The sequence below is a fragment of the Hemicordylus capensis genome, chromosome 1, assembly GCF_027244095.1.
Source record: "Hemicordylus capensis ecotype Gifberg chromosome 1, rHemCap1.1.pri, whole genome shotgun sequence".
NCBI lineage: Eukaryota > Metazoa > Chordata > Lepidosauria > Squamata > Cordylidae > Hemicordylus > Hemicordylus capensis.
In genome coordinates this window covers 446,896,771-446,913,760 of record NC_069657.1, presented here as the reverse complement: position 1 = coordinate 446,913,760, position 16,990 = coordinate 446,896,771, and the positions used below count along the sequence as shown (strand labels likewise).

The following is a 16,990-nucleotide window of genomic DNA, read 5'->3' as shown; positions in this document are numbered from 1 at the left end:
GCCAGAGAGGAATTGCGGAGGGGAGTACCATAGTGCCCCACTATGGGTCTGAGCCTGGTGTGGTTGCTGGCCATGCTGGGACGGCCCTCGGTTATTCGCTTTACACTGCCCCATGTTTGGGAGGTACTGAGCAACTTGCTGCCCTTCCTTTGTCTTCTTGCAGCTAAACAGCAGAGCTCAATTTAAAGCCAGGGAAAGGAGAATGTTTCCTCGTTCCTGACCCAGAACATTGCTTTAAATATAAGCAAAAAAGAGAGGTTATAAATAGAGGTCAGTTGCACGGGGACCGGTAACCACCAAATGTTGAGCTGTAGCTGCCCACCCCAGTTACTACCTTTGAGAAATACTATATGAAATTAAAGTACTATATGTGAAAGAAATGGCACCAGAAGTTAATGACTGGCTGGGATCCAAGCACCATGATGGAATGTTGCTATGCATATAGAACTCGTGTCATGTAGGAGCTCCCTGTTTTTGGGAAGCTCTGTGTGCATGCTTCCGTTGTTGGTGTGGAGCTTCTGGCTAGCGTGCTTATCCACCAGCAAGTAAGTAGGAGAGAACAGGAGCCAGTTCCCAGAGAGAACACACTCCTGATGGGTGCGTCATCCAGACTTGCCAAAGTCCAGGTCTTGAGCCCAGAGCCAGGCTGCTGACATTCGCCCAACATTGTTTGAAGTTGGAAGGAGAACGTTGAGCAAACGGCAGCCCAGCTCGGAAACTCAAGGTTGGTGGTTTCAGATGGCATGCCTGCTGGGAGTGTGTCTTCCCTGGGATCCTTCGGTTCCTTTCTACTTAATTACTGGCAGATTGTGTGATGCTGCACTCTCAGTTGTTCTAAAATAGATCATTCTCTCTCTCTCTCTCTCTCTCTCTCTCTCTCTCTCTCTCTCTCTCTCTCTCTCTCTCTCTCTCATATATATTATACCATTACCTCTGACCTGACTGGGTTCCTGGAAAGATACTTGAAGCTGCATTATACTAAATCAGACTGGTCCATCTTGCCCTTTTGATAGGCAGTGGCTCTCTAGGATTTTGAGCAGACGAAGAACTTTCTCAGGCCTGCTATATGTGACATCCTTCATCTGGAGATGGGCAATGGTGGACCCATTCTGATCAGATCCTCCCCCATGTATAACCCAAGGAAATAGTCTCAGGAGCCAGCCTTTGGAAGCAAAGCATTCCATTAGACATCTCACTGGATGTCTCAACGCCACAATTTTAAATCAGTTTCATAAGAGTTTAACTGTCATGGCTTTTCCCAAGATTTATGGGAATTGTAAATTTGGTGAGCATGCTGGAAATTCTCTGTTTGAGATCAGTTTAGGAGAACTCCAGTTCCCTGAAAAAAAGAAATAACAAACTAATCTAAGACTATAGACCCACCCTCTTGTCCATGGTGCAGTCCCTTTCTTTCTTTCTTTCTTTCTCGAAACACCTTTAATCTCCATCTTCCTCTCTTACCTTTCTGATCATGTTTTTGAACTTGTCTAATGCGTTCTCTTTGGGCTCCTTCCAAAGTTATGTTGATTATCACAATGGAAAAGGTGCGTGTGGAAAACATTACACCAGAATGTCACATTACTGAAAGGTCCGTGAGCAGAAGTGGGCAATTGTTTGTGGCTTTTCCTTTCATAATCAATTTTTGCGTTCTCATATATTTTTGTTAATCACCTCCCTCAGTGGGCTGGACCAAAAGATTGGATCAGAATTGTACCTTTCTGGAAGTTGTCCCTCCAGTATTTGCTGGTGTTTATACTTGGCCCAATTCACTTGCTGTTTCCCATCCCACGCTGTGAACTAAAGGTTTCTGGAATTTCTAGTCTGTTACTGCTTCATTCTCCTTTTTCTCTCTCTCTCTCCCTAGTTTCCAAATAATCTCTTGTCTCCTTCAAATCTCCCTCTTCATTGCTCCCTCTCCAGTTTTGGTTGATCCTCACAATCCCAAGTTTGCATCCATTGCTGACGGAAGAAGATCGAGAGCTATGGGGTGACTCAGGACATCATGCTGCTCTTGAATGACTGATCCCACAGTTCCCAGATGATGCAAAGGCTCACATCCAGGTTGGAGAACATCACCTGCTACTCTTAATTTGAGTACAGCTGCCCATGACCCTAGCCTCACCCTCACACCTAGTTTGTGCTGTCTTTCCTTATTTCTCCCCATGATCTCACAACTGTGAGCCTTGTAGCTGCCAGAGCTAGAACTTGTTTGATAGACAGTGTTGCCATATATTAAATTGGGCTGTTCAAAACAAGTTGTTATTCTATCTTCACCTTTAAAACATCTGGATATGTAAGATGTTATTGGATGTTATGAACACATGCTTCCAGTTGGCTGTCAGCATTTCTGTGTAATGTCTGAGAAGTTGGTGCAAACTTTCCTGTGTTTTTACTCTGCAAATATTCTCTTTTTCATATGTGACAAACCTGTTAACCAGTACTAGAAGAGACCTCACAGGTGACACTTGTTTGCAATGTCGGAAGCCACTGTAGGGCAGTTTAAGCAACTAACATGGGATTAACAATACAAATTTGGTTTCTCTATGCTAATTCCCCTTATCTATTGTACATAACTCTCTTTCCTTTGACTGACTTCCATGCATTTCAAAGCATGTTCAAAGCTACCCTGAGCTTAAAAGAATAACATGGATCTACTAATTCCTGCTATTGCTCCATTTCCATGCCCTTTCTAACTCAAGTGAGAACCAGTCTAGATGTTTTACTCAACATGCTGCTCTTGGCATTGGCATCCCTACTCTCAGGCTATATTATTTGGATTAGCACAACTCACCAAGTGAATTGGGGCCCACATTGATATTGTAAGTGTTCCCCATTTCTACCAGTGCCTACCTACATAGATTGCAGGCAGGGGCACTCAAAATATAATAGTCTAGGTTCATGCAATGCATTGTACTTTATTTGGAGTTCTTAAACTTGGACCCCAATTGTTGCTGGACTACAGCTCCCATCAAATCCAGCCAAAGGCCACTGTGGCGGGGAATGATGGAAGCTGTAGTACAACATCTGGGAACCCAACTTTGAGAACCTCTGTGCTAGATGAAAAGGATGCTTATTTACAGTGAGGATGCTGATCCCCATGGCAAGTCTAATCTTCTAGATGTTTGGCTCTCAGTGATGAATTGGTTGTATGACAACTCTCTTCTTGATCTCTCCAATTCCCCCCCCCCCCATTTCTACTCCCCTGAAACCACTCCTATGAAGGTTTTCAAGGATTCTTTTCTAGAGGAACCTCACATATCTCAGTTTTCACTTGCCTGGACTGCCATCTCTAACACAGTCCATCTTTTCATGATCCTCAGCTTACTTTGTTGAGCTTCTGTGACTCTGTCCTTCCCTGGCTTTCTGGGATCTTCAGCTTCTTCTTCTGTCTTTTTCTAAAAAAAACAAGTCCATTCTGTCTTTACTGCTTCCTCTACAATGTTGAACAGGTAACCGCTCTTGGTTCTTCCACTGTTCTCAGAGCACAGGAACTCAGTGGATGTTCCTCATTACATTTCTGGCTTCAGCTTCCTGTCTTTACAAGAATATCTCACAAATATACCATTCACCTCTTATTTCCTGTCTCTCTGATCTTTCTTTACAGATACCTTGCCACCATCCCAAACCAAACACAGTGAAAACAAATCCATTACACCTGTCTTTTCTCCTCGGCATGCAACCTTGGAAGCTTCTACCATGGCTTCCTTCCTTATTCCTTCTTGCTTCCAGGCCTTTGTGTAATCCTGCCACTTCTTCCTCTTTGACACTCCCAAACCTTATTCTTTCCTTTGCTGTAGATCCCCTTGTGCTTACTATATCTCTCACTGCCGCCTCTCCATCAACTTTCAATACAGAATTGGATGATCAAAACAAGTCTCTGAGGGACAGCTCCATTCACATCTGAAAGCACCCTAGATGCAGAAAACACGTCTTAAACCTGCCCCAATTCCAACTGGACTCCATGCACAATGTTTCTTTACATGCAGATGTCTTCATGGCTCTTATTGAGATGTGCCTACAGGGGTCCTTTCACAGTTTGGACATGCTGATTCATCATTTCTGACCCCTAAAAGATCCATGGTGCTTAAACCCAGCAGTGATCTCTTATAGTCGAAATGGCACACTGTGCAAACCATCAGGGCAATGCAAATGCCAAACTCCTCCAGAAGAACATTATGCGAAGCCTCCTGGGAATGACAGCAGAAGAGCTGCTTTGCACACCTTGGTTTATTATTATTCCAATGGGAGTCTGCTACAGACTGAATAGTGTCAGAACCTCTAGTGCGGAACTTCCTGGGAATGTCAGAGGGGAGAGAGACAGGTTGGATCTAGAGCTGGGGAGTCTTCTGCTAATGTTGATGCTATTAGGGAACTGGAGGAGGATACGTGTACTCTACAGGATGAAGCTGTAACAATAGCACCCTAGAAGCACTTATGCCAGCAGAATTCCTTCTACTAAACCGGGCACAGCATCAATCTTCCTTCTGGCTCACGGTTTCCAATTGCACAGAAAACCACTGGATTAGACCATTTCCTAAGCAAAACTCAGAACAATTGATCGACTGCTTTCATCTAGCTTTGCACATACGCCTTGGACTGTGTCTGGTCCACATACATTTGTATAAATGCTCCTGCTTACACATATTCTTTGTCGCACACTGAGAGTCAGAAAGGAGGGGGAAAGAGATAATTCCCATCCCAATCGCAAACATTTCCCTTCCTGGTTGCCTGCAGCTGATTCAACTCACCAGAAGTGACTAGGTGGGTGGGTGTTTGAAAGCTTCCATTAGCATAAATCCATGGTTGATCATTAGTACTCCATTATGATGAATGATATATGATAATGATGAGTTTCTTAACTTTGGGCCCCCAGATGTTGATGGACTACAACTCCCATCACCCCAGCCACAATGGATATGGCTGAGGATGATGGGAGCTGTAGTCCATCTGGGGGCCCAAGGTTAAGAAACCTTATCTATGACAATAATATCATATAGGATAACACATAAAGGAGAGTTTATGATTTCCCTTTTGAAATGTGTGTGTCAAATTTTTATGGCTATGGAGGAGCAAGAATATTCTGGCACTATTCCTTGGAAACTCCTGAGGCAACAAGTATAAATGGCCCAGTACATGTGGACTGGCTTTGGAGTGACTGGTCTGGGTTGAAATCTTACTTAATCTGATTTTTTTTAAAAAAATAAATGTTTGGAGCAGACAGTATTGACCACCTTTGAAAGATTTGTTAAATAATGACTATGGTGTTCACACGGTTGTGGGACTGAAGACTTTCAGTGGTAATCACTGAGCAGTTTCTCCTGGACAACTGAGATTTGGTTTTGTGACAAGGTTCTTGCTGTACCTTTAAATGATGAAGACCATGTGCACGTTGAGTAAGTCAGGACTTGTAGATGGAACTATATTTTAAAGTGAATGCTGGCTTTAGAAACATAGGGTCAATTTATTTATTATTTATATATTTATTAAAATTTTCTTATATACCACCTCCTCCAAAGTCTAGGCGGTGAACAACAACCATACCAATAACAACAACAACAACAACAATAATAATAAGTAAGGCAAACGCCTGGTGAAACAGGTAGGTCTTAAGAAGGGCCTTAAAAGCAGCCAGGGAGGGGGCTGAATGACTCTGTGGGGGGTGGGGGGAAGAGAGTGTTCCAAAGAAGAGGGGTGGCCACAGAGAACGCCCTCCTACGGGCCCAGGCAATTTATACACAGACATTCCTTTTTTTGCATGAAAGAGAAACAGGACCATGTTCTCAAGCAGACCCCTACTGCAATGTGTAAGGCACCCCCTCTATGTGGAAGCCTCTATTAATGGAGACCCAGTTTCAATGACTCCTTCGTTAAAGAGGAATAATCTCTTGAACTGGATCTCCAGCCATAGGGGCCTCCACATTGTATCTTCTCTTAGACCTTAAGTAGAGGGTGTGTGTGCATGTTCTCCTCCAGAGGATAGTGATCTGTGTAAATACGGGAGCCCGCTCATAGCCCCAAAACTAAATCCAGGATGGTGGCACCAAATGATCTCCATCTATATTGTAGTGTGCTTCTGGCAGCAAAGTTGAAAGATGGTCTTTTAGGGTCATTGCCATTAAGAGTTGTATTTCATTCTCTTGCACTGGTTTTATGAAAGTCATCTGTATCACAAAAGAGTTTTCAGATATGGTGAGATCCTGGTTTTTTAACTGCTCAGTTGGCTATGAAACCATTACAGCTATTGTTTAAATGTCCATAATCACTACATCGGTGTAGAAAGTGGTTTATAAATGTGTCCAGCTCTACATGTCTGTCTTTGTCCGTATAAATAATCAGAGCCTAGCTGTACTAAATGTGCTTTAATTTTTTTGGAAATTATGACATGACTTGCAAATAAGTGAAAGAAAACTTTTGTTTTAGCTAGGATCCTTATTAATGCAGTCAAATCCCAGGCACCCAAGAAAACATGGATTTACTGGGGAACCTTCAGGAAATAATCATGGCTTGCAGCTATCAGGAAAGTTACTTCAAGCAGTCACACTGAAATTAAAAAGGGGGGCTACTTTGAGTAACTTCCCTCATCATGTCAGCCAATACTCTCCCAGCCTCTTCTACCGTGGGAATTGTAATAAGAGCTATAAGGTCATCATAACAATGAGCGTTGTGCAATGTGAAGAAGTATAGATGTTATTGATGCTCAACATTAAATTGTCAAGGGAGGGCGTTTTGGGTGAGTTTATTTGGTTATGTATTTGAGGCCTTCCACTCAAACACTTCAGGGATATGTAATTTGTGGCCTGAAGGTGCAATCCAGCCCTCATGGCTTCATACCTAACCAATTGTAGCTACCAGTTCCAGCTACCTACCCCCCCCCCCCGCCCCACAACACACACACACACCTTGGCCACTTTCTCCTACATGAGCCAAAACGCTCCCTCCTTCATCACTCTCCACACACCCCAGTGCGAAGAGGCTTTGGCAGCCCTTTGCTTACCAGCAAAAAGCTCTCCCATTCCACTCTTGCTCCTTTACAAAGGTTCTGTCTGAGTGATTCCCTCATGTATCTCAGCAACCCTGTGTCTTGCCTCAATGTGAATATTAGGGGAGACCTTGACGGAGCCTCTGCTATGCACGCTGGGGAGGATGGGGTTAAAGAGCCCTCTGCTTGTCGCAGGAAATTGAATATGTGGGTGCATATTCCCACTACGACCCACATAACCCAGTGTAGCTGCACCTTCAAACCAGTTTGAGACAGCTGTAATGTATTTTGGGGGAAGGGGAGAACTACAAATAAGGAAATCTGGCAAAGACATTTAAAAATTATTATTTTTAGTTTGCCCTATGGTGTTTCTTCAAGGTGACCATCACCATTGCTTAGATTGTGAGCCCTTTGGGGAGAGGGACGGTGATAACTGGTACCGTTGTTGCAAGCAGCTCTGAGACTACAGGATAGAACAGCATCATCATCATCATCATCATCATTACATTTTATATCCCGCTCTTCCTCCAAGGAGCCCAGACCGGCGTACTACATACTTGAGTTTGTCCTCACAACAACGCTGTGAAGTAGGTTAGGCTGAGAGAGAAGAGACTGGCCCAGAGTCACCCAGCTAGTATCATAGCTGAATGGGGATTTGAACTCGGGTCTCCCTGGTCCTAGTCCAGCAGTCTAACCACTACACCACGCTGGTTGAGTGGTGCCATTACAGGTTGAGTAGCCCTTATCCGGACATCCAAAATCCGGACACTACTTACTCGCTCGCAGATTCCCAATTTTGCTGCTTTTAAACATACAGTCAAAACTTACTTAGGCGAGCGGGGGTTGCGGGTATGCCGGTCTCTCTGTTGTTGTTGGCCGGCGAGAGGTAGCTGGGGAAAGTGGAAGCGTACGTGCGCTTCCCCGCCTTCTCCACAATAGGCCTGCGGCCTTTACTGCTCCCGGATGCCGCCGAATAGCTGATTGGCAGCGTCCATGTACTCCGGAGGCCTCCCTCCGGCCAGGGAAAAAAGGGCGCCGGCAAACACGGGCTCTGCAGCAGTGTTGCGGGTGGCCCAGAGTGGGTCAGCAGGGCGGGTAGCCGAGACCCCCTCAGCACTCGTATGTGAAGCGCTCTGGTGGGGGTCTTGCCATGCAAATAAAAGGGCCATAATGGAGTCAGGTGGGAGCAAGGAAGCAGGGTGGAGAAGAGAGACTTAGAGAGAGAAAATAAAAAAATAAAATACAGTAACCTTTCGTGTTTAGACTTGGATCCCATGCCCAAGATATCTCATTATGCAAATATTCTAAAATCCAGAAAAGTCTGAAATCCGGAACCACTTCTGGTCCCAAGCAGTCCGGATAAGGGATACTCAACCTGTAATATAACAAATAACAGCTTCTGTTTAAAAACAAAAGCAGACGTTGTCAACCAAGGATCTACCCATTTGACACTCAAGGGCTGATGTACTTTAGACCATGTTTTGAAAGTCTTACACTTGTGTAAAGGTGAAGTGTGCCGTCGAGTTGGTGTCGACTCCTGGTGGCCACAGAGCCCTGAGGTTATCTTTGGTTGAATACAGGAGGGGTTTGCCCTTGCCTCCTTCCTCACAGTCTGAGGTGATACCTTTCAGCATCTTTCTATATCGTTGCTGCCCGATACAGGTGTTTCCATAGTCTGGGAAACATACCAGGGGGGATTCGAACCGGCAATCTCCGGCTTGCTAGTCAAGCCATTTCCCCGCTGCGCCATTAGCCAACATAATATGAGAGGGGTAATAGCACAATGAAAAGGCAGTCAAGTAATTGTTTGCTTATTGGACATATTTATTTGATTACCCAAATAAACACAAGGCAACTTACTTGGAGGTTTCAGGTGGTCACCTCTCCAAGCCCTGACCAGGCCTAGACCGGCTTCGCTTCAGCACGGTGGCTGCATGCCCTGAGGCCATTGCTTGATGAAAGGTTATAGGGAGGCTTGGTTGTCCATGGGCAGTATGGAGAGCAGTAACAAAGGTGGGTGGGAAGGCAACATCTAAAATTTCAAGCATGTTGGTTTAGAGAGAACTGGGGTAGTGTAAGGACTAAGAGACTGAATTGTACTTCAGGATCTCCAGATGAGTCAGACCTCCTCTAGAGAACCGTGTTCCATTCTGGGTAAAGTGTACCATCAAGTCGATTTCGACTCCTGGCGCCCACAGAGCCCTGTGGTTTTCTTTTGGTAGAATACAGGAGGGGTTGACCATTGCCTCCTCCTGCACAGTATGAGATGACGCCTTTCAGCATCTTCCTATATCGCTGCTGCCTGATATAGATGTTTCCGATAGTCTGGGAAACATACCAGCAGGGATTTGAACCGGCCACCTTCTGCTTGTTAGTCAAGCATTTCCCCGCTGCGCCACTTAAGGTACCACACCTTTAAAAGGATACAGACAAACTGGGACAGGTTCAGAGGAGGATTACAAATGTGGGGTCTGGAAACCAATCCTATGAGGAAAGGAAGAAGGGCTGAGGTATCTCTAGCCTAGAAAAGAGGTGCCGTGAACAGTAGTATACTGGAGGGGCGGGGTAGATGTATTTCAAATTTTAAAAAAATAAAAATAAAAGAGAGAGCTTGCAAGGGGAAAGGATAGCGCTGTTCAGATACCCGGAGGGCTGTCAGCTAGAAGAGGGCTCTGCTTCTCTACAGGACAGGACTAGATAACAAATAGGACGGATGCGATGAATATTTATATACCACTTTTCAACAAAAGTTTCCAAAGCAGTTTACCTAGCTATAAATAAATAAAATGGCTCCCTGTCTCCAAAGGGCTCGCAATCTAACAGAAGAAACATAAGACAGGCACTAGAAACAGCCACTGCAGGGATGCTGTGCTGGGGATGGATAGGGCCAGTTGCTCTCCCCCTGCTACATAAAGAGAACCGCCACTTTTAAAAGGTGCCTCTTTGCTCAGGTAGCAGGAGACTAGACCTCGTGGACCTTTTGCCTGGATGTTAGGAGAAGCTTCTTAACCTTAAGAGCAGTCTGACAGTTAACCAGTTACTTCTTGTGGTGGTCTTTCTCCCTTGCTAAAGGTCTTCAAGCAGGGTCTGCTGGAGATGTTCTGGCTCTGGACTTCCTGCAGCAACCAAGCAGGGAGTTTGCCTAGAGGGTCCTCAACCTGTGGTCCTCCAGATATTGTTGAACTACAACTTCCATCATCCCCAGCTACAATTTATTGTGGCTGGGGATGATGGGAGTTGTAGTTCAGCAACATCTGGAGAACCACAGGTTGGGGACCTCTGGCCTAGAAGACCCCCTCCAACGCTGTGTTTTCCTCGATTCGAATCTCATATTTGCCGTGAGACTAGACAAAGTAGCCTTGGGTAAGCGCCTCCTCTCAAACCCACCTCTCCAGCCCCAATATGGGGATAATAATACTTGCTTATCTTACAGTGGGACCTTTCAAACTTGGGTCCCCGGAGGTTATTGGACTGGGGATGGGGATTATGGGAGTTGTAGTCCAACAACTGCCAGCAATCCAAGTTTGAGAAACCCTGCCTTTCAGCAAAATGATGTGAGGCACTGAACAGTCAAAAAGCACTACGCAAATGCAAAGAATTATTAAGCACCGTTTTACGTTCTTAGCATTTGGCCGTGGCATTATTCTGTAACTTCTGTTTCCCATACGTGCCCAGTATGGGAATAACTCCTTGTAAGAGTTTGCTTAAGTTTTATTCACATGTTCAGCGCACATATGATCTGTCTACAATAGATGCATCTACAGATCCATCCACACGTACAGTTATACATACATTCTGTTCAATGCACTTACAGTAGTACTTGTCCCATCTGTACCTTCCCTTTGAGAGGTCCTGAATTCAGGTTCACCTTTTAAACGAACCCAGGTACAGTCATTACACAAAAGCATATATCTGTCCAATGTAATGTCTGAATAAGGACTAGAACTTTAGGGCATTGCTTAAATAACTGGAATGTTGCTGGCAGGGGAAGGCAGTAGGCTAGCTAACAAGGACCGAGCTGGACAGAAGGAGAATAATGACATAACTTTCAGATGACAGTGCATCATAAGCCTGAACACTAAAGGAAAAATACTAATACAGAATGTGACATTTTCTCAGCAGTGTGATAAATTAATCGTGTTATAAAGGCAAAAACCATTGAGGCCAATTCACTGTTTGTTAGATTTATGAAATGGATTTTGATGGCGGCCTTAATCTATTCTTAAGCTTCAGCAACATTCCATATGAGTCTGGCCAGTAGACCCAAGTAATTATTTGATGTTTAGTTCTGGTGAGACAAAAATACTAAACCAGGAGTTCCCAGCCTTGGGTCTTCAGATGTTGATGGACTACAATTCCCATCACCCCTGGCCACAATGGCATCTCGGATGATGGGAGTTGTAGTCCAACAATATCTGGGGGCCCAAGCTTGTGAACTCATGACCTAAATAAATGAGTGATGGGGCAGGGGTTAGAATAGGTAATACAAAGCATTGTCAACGATGACAATTTCCAAGCCAATGCATCTCAGAAGGGCATGCCATTCCAGTGAAATTCCTCTGGTGGTCACAAGCCTTCTGCAGTTTTCAAGCAGAAGGATTTTGGTAACAAAGAACCTGAGACAATATAGTCGTCAATATTAAGAACTGGTTAGAGTTCTGACTTTGTTCTGACTTTGTTCTGACTTTGGTGGTAATGTTAGCCACTTTCTCTTGTTAACAGAAGATAGGACAGCAGGATCAGGGACGTACCCCTCCTGCACTGATGCCCTCTATTGCTCTGACCCCAAATTGGCCACAAGTACAATGTTTGTCCCTGCAAATGAATGCCATACTCCTGGACAGCATGGACGTGGGCATGGTGAGCATGGTGCCAAAGAACCGGGCTATGGAGCACAGCACCATGGGAGGGGGCTACAGAGAGTTTCTGTAGAAATTCCCCCTGGAATTTCGGGTTTCACCTGGGTTTTAAGCATCTCACCCAGATTGCTTTAACCCACCCAGATTCGCCCGGATTTCAGCTTTCATTACAAAAGAAAAGAAAAGCTTGTAGAAGTGGAGTTATGGAGCAAAATGTGCAGTCACCATTCTGCTCAAAAATTATTTTCAAGCCAATTTACATAATGTGCAAATTAGGCACCCAGATTTGGAAAGCCAGCATATGGCAACTCTAGCTTGTGGGCTGGTTTGCGAAGCTATTTTATCCGTATAGTTTGAAGTGGCTTTCCCAGTGCCATTTTGGAAACAAAATGGTGGTCAAGACTCTCAAATAAAAGGATCATGGAAAGTCCTTGCTGGGTGTTTCTTTTAATGGTGTTTTATACTATATTACTATATTCAACAATATATACTGGCTGACATACTGAGCAATGATATGGCAGCCTTGTACACTTGCATGCATGCAAGTTGGACAAATGCAAAATTTGTACAGGGAAGCTGTCCATTATTTCCAGTGGGCTTACTCTCAGGTAACATCATTTGCGCAAATCTTGTACTTGCTCAGCTTGTGTGTAAGCAAAGCCACTAACCGAATGTACCATTGTGTAGTATGTCAGCCCCTTTATATTAAAAAGAGACAGAGAGAGCCCCCTGTTTCCCCCGTACCTGGGTATAGGGACAAGAGTTCTTGTGTCTGGGCTACCGCACTGCAGGTGTGAGCTAATGTGTCTTAGTTCAACCTTCTCCCTGAGATGTTAGTTTTCTATTGTAGGGTTTGGGTTTTTTTTTAAGGAGCCGTCCACCTTGTGAAGCTCCCCTTTGCAATTTGATGTGGTGCAACTCAAAGGACTACCAGCTCAAGGAGAAGGAGGCTACGGAACCCTCCTCCTATGAATAATGTCCAAAGGGGTGGGGATGCCTCAGACAGTATATTTGGAAGTAATTAGTCCAGCACCAGAGATTCTGAAGAGTTGGATGTATTTTATCAGGGCTGCTTCCTGTGCTACAAATCCATGACCCCAGAGCACTGTTGTGATTCGCTCCTGGGTTTGAAAACATAGCAAGGGAGAATGACTGGAATTAGAGGCATATCATTGCTGGGTGTGGGGTGTATCTGTCCTGCCCACCTGGTCTCCCATACAGTTCAATTATTTCTTCCCGCTGTGCCTGTGGAAACCATCCCTCACTCCCATCATAGAGCCAAGAACTGCTCAACTGTCTTTAATCCCCGGAACTCTTTGCTGATCTCAGTGGGGCTCTTTGTGAATAAGACTATGACATCACATCGGAGTCACTGGATACAAGACCTCTTCAAAACAGGAGAGCTTCTTCAACAAGAGCAAGAAACAGAATATGGACAGATTCTTCTGAGCCCAACTCAGCATTCACAGCTCCTGCCAAAGTCCACAGAGTTTGGAAGATCCCAAGGACTCCACCTATGTCACAAAAACTCAAGCGACTAAATGTCAGCATTGCTTGTTCAACTCAGAAACTGCGTTGACGTTGTGATAGTTTAATTTGAATGAGCATGCCTGGTGTTGAGCTAGACTCAGATGCCCCAATCCAGCAAGGGGGAATCCATGTGTGGAAACAGATTTCCATATGCAGCTAGTTGCAATATGCTTAGAGCTGGATCAGGACTGCCTCGTTTCTCTTCCTAGGTAACATGGGAATGTGTTATGTTGGATGATGCAAGGAATGAAGTCTTTGATTTATGTCATATTGGATTGTTACGTTGGATGGTGCCAATACTCAAGTAGAGTACCACATCACCCAGTGTGCTGCATTCTCTTAATTGTAAATAGGAATGTTTTGACTTTCGGTCCATGTTACACCTATTTTTTCTCCTCTGTCCCCATTCCTTTTTTGTAGGTTGGCGTAGCGCCCAGGCAACTCCTGATGTGTGGCAATTTCCGGATGGAAGCTCAAGGCCGCTTAAATTCTGAGAGAATATGAAGCGCAATGGGGATGCGCCCCACGTATGTGAAGTCCAAGTGGGGTTTGCTGTCTGGTTAGTGTGGGATGCTGTCTGGCAAAACAGCCTCGGGAGTCGCCGTGCAAAAGGCAGGACTGTACAGGACTCCCCCCGGCCCCCAATACTGCCTGCCCGAAGGACTCTTTATATATATTTTTAACATAGTATAAAAACATCATTGAAAGAACAATCCTTCATCAAGGGCTTTCCATTATCAATATATTTTTTCCTTTTATTTGACAATCTTGACTGCCATTTTGTTTCCAAAATGGCGCTGGGAGGCCACTTTAAAACATGCTGAGGAGCAGCCTAGCAAACAAGTCCACAAGAGTTACTAGACAACAACATCTTTCTCTTTCACATGGACTCATATTAATCATTTGTGGCACATTGGCGGTGGGAGGCAACTTCCCTGCACTTTACAGTTTTGTAAATTTAGAATTTACAAAAGGAGAAGACCTTTGTTGAAGACGGTAGAGAGCAACTATCCACCACAGTCGTGGTTATTGGGCTAGGTGGATCAATGGCTTGACTTGGTACAGGGGTTCGCAACTTTGTGTCCCCAGAGGTTTCTGGACCACAGCTCTCCTCATCCACAGCCTCAGTGGCCTTCGGTGAGCTGGAGTCCAACAACATCTGGCAACCCTTGGCTTAGTAGAAGGCAATTCAATGGACCCTTTTGAAAAATGGAATCCAACAAGGAGGCAGGACCTATGGGGAGGATACCACTTCTACTTCCTTAAACTGAAATCCGTGGAGGTCAAAATTAGGGTTAGGGGCAACCCAGCACAGCTGCCTACACGGTCAACCTGGACTTTTCTCCTCAAAGGAGAACTGCAGAAAGGGAGACAAAAATTGGGCTGCATCTCTCCTGTCCGTACCAGACTGACAGCAGCCTGTGCCCTCAGCAGCAGCAGCACCAGAGTCGATCTTACCCCTGAACTTCGGGGCCAAAGTCCAGGGCCTCCACACTCCCTGGGACCCCCCCAATTCTCTTTAGTCTGTCCTGGGTGGTGTGGTTTCTGCCCTCAAGAACTTACATGTTAAAAAATGACGCTTAACTTGCAGTGGGGGGTGGGGTGGGGGCTCCAAAGGCCTTTAGGTCCAGGTTCCAAAATTACCTAGGTGCACCTCTGAGCGGCAGTCATGTGCAATCTGATTGCACATGAAGTACTGCAGCGCTTATGTGGCCTGTACAGTCTACCTGTCCTGCCCACCACACCACGAGGGCTATGAGTGCACACATCCTGCCTGCTGCTGGTGCACCATTCCGCTTTGTATAACCGTGTGAGGGCTGAAACATCGGAACTGCCCCCATTGTGCATTTTAAACACCACTTAAAAATTGTACGAGGCAGGTTGGTTCAGAACTCCTGGCACACCACATTGTTATGTGACAGTATCGTTGAGTATTGGCGGGAGGTCTATGCTTATGTCCCCCATGGTGTGGCGGGTGAGACTGGCGGACTGTATCTTCCGTACTGGCCCAATATGCCGCCCGCCTCCAATTTAGGCCCTCGGGATATTGGGTGCAAGCACCCTGCTTTATCGGTGGAGGTATTTCACTCAGTTATTTTTTTGGCCAGTCGAATGCTGCCAACCCTATCTGGCAGGCAGACAGCACAGCCGATGCAGCAGCCTCCTACCACTGGCAGAATATGTGGACACTCAAGACATCTATAGGACTGGTTCTTGCAGCTGGCTGGAAGTGAGTGTGCACTGGACCCCTGTGCAGCTGCTTCCAGAATCACCCTGCCAATGGACCATTGTCCTGATGCGGTGGGTTCCGCAGATTCTTTTGCCCATTCATTCCCAGGATCTAGGCAGCCTTAGACTGAGCAGTGGTGGCTGCAGGCTTTTCTGCAGGGGTGGCGCCACCATTGGGCCAATGGGTTCAAAGAACCCGGGCCACGCCCGATCAGGGGCCGCATCTTAAAAGGCGGGCACTGCGTTCACAGTGCAGCCAGGAGTGGCTCTTCCCTGGAACATAGGAAGCTGCCACATGCCGAGTCAGACCACTGGTCCACTTAGCTCAGTATTGTCTACACAGACCGGCAGTGGCTTTTCCAAGGTTGCAGGCAGGAGTCTTGCTCAGCCCTATCTTGGAGATGACAGGGAGGGAACGTGGAACCTTCTACATGCTAGCATGCAAGTGCTCTTCCCAGAGCGGCCCCATCCCCTAAGGGGAATATCTTACAGTGCTCACACACGTAGCCAAATTCAAACCAGAGTGGCCCCTGCTTAGCAAAGGGGACAATCCATGCTTGCTACCACAAGACCAGCTCTCCCGTTTTAAAAGCAAGGGGCAGAAAGGGCATCTTGCCACCTCACTGTTGCCCCCCTCTGCCGCCTGAGACGACCACCTCCCTTTGCCTTATGGAAGGGCCGCCCTGATACCGAGTCAGCCCATTGGCCCATGTGGCATGGTGCAGCCTACTCCTGAGCTGTGACAGCTCCCCCGAGTTCTGGACCAGCTCTACTACCTGAGATCCTTTGACTGGAAATAAAGAATGACATATATTCACACCAGACATCTTACAGCTCTGAACATATCTGGAAGAAATACTGAAATCCTTATCACGATTCCTTGTTATAACCATTGCATTGGTATTTATTCTTGCAGAAGCCCATGTGGGTTTTCCAACTGTCTGATTTATCATTTGTGCGCAACTGAGTGATGCTGATTGTGATGTACTGCATTTCTGTTGCTTAAATATGTACTTTGGGGGCGAGGGGGAGGGCGGGCGGGCGGGCCATGCCATGCTTTACTTTGTTTGTTTGTTTGTTTGAAAAATAAGAAACAACAAAGAAACTTTGTGTCGACCTATGATTGCACAGTGGTGCCTGCTCTGTATACTCCTGAAAAAAGAATGAGCAGAGGGATGTGAGTTAAGATATCCATCTTTGAATCCGTCTTTGTTTCTACAAGGAGCCCAGATTAAGAAGCTGCTCTAGAAATCTGCCTGCTCATGGTTGTCCTCCAAGACACACAGTCTGGGTTTCTCATATAGAATGTGCTAAACCAGAAGTTCCCAACGTTAGTCCCCAGATGCTTTGGATTACAACTCCCATCATCCTCAGCTGCAATGGCAGAAAAGCT

At 45.7% G+C, this 16,990-nt stretch overlaps 1 protein-coding gene across 5 annotated transcripts in view; it reads left to right on the top strand.

Moving 5' to 3' along the window:
- BCL11A (BCL11 transcription factor A) overlaps positions 1 to 16,618 on the top strand; it is a 213,068-nt gene extending 196,450 nt beyond the window's left edge. For 3 of the 5 annotated variants that reach the window (XM_053246843.1, XM_053246824.1, XM_053246809.1), the window contains exon 4: positions 13,789 to 16,618. In XM_053246843.1, coding sequence (XP_053102818.1) covers positions 13,789 to 13,862 — 74 coding nt within the window. In that variant the 3' untranslated portion in view covers positions 13,863 to 16,618. Of the gene's footprint in view, positions 1 to 1,920; positions 2,062 to 13,788 lie in introns of those variants that run through there. The other 2 variants (XR_008306339.1, XM_053246815.1) reach the window with 2 other exon arrangements.
- The last annotated feature ends 372 nt before the right edge of the window (positions 16,619 to 16,990 follow it).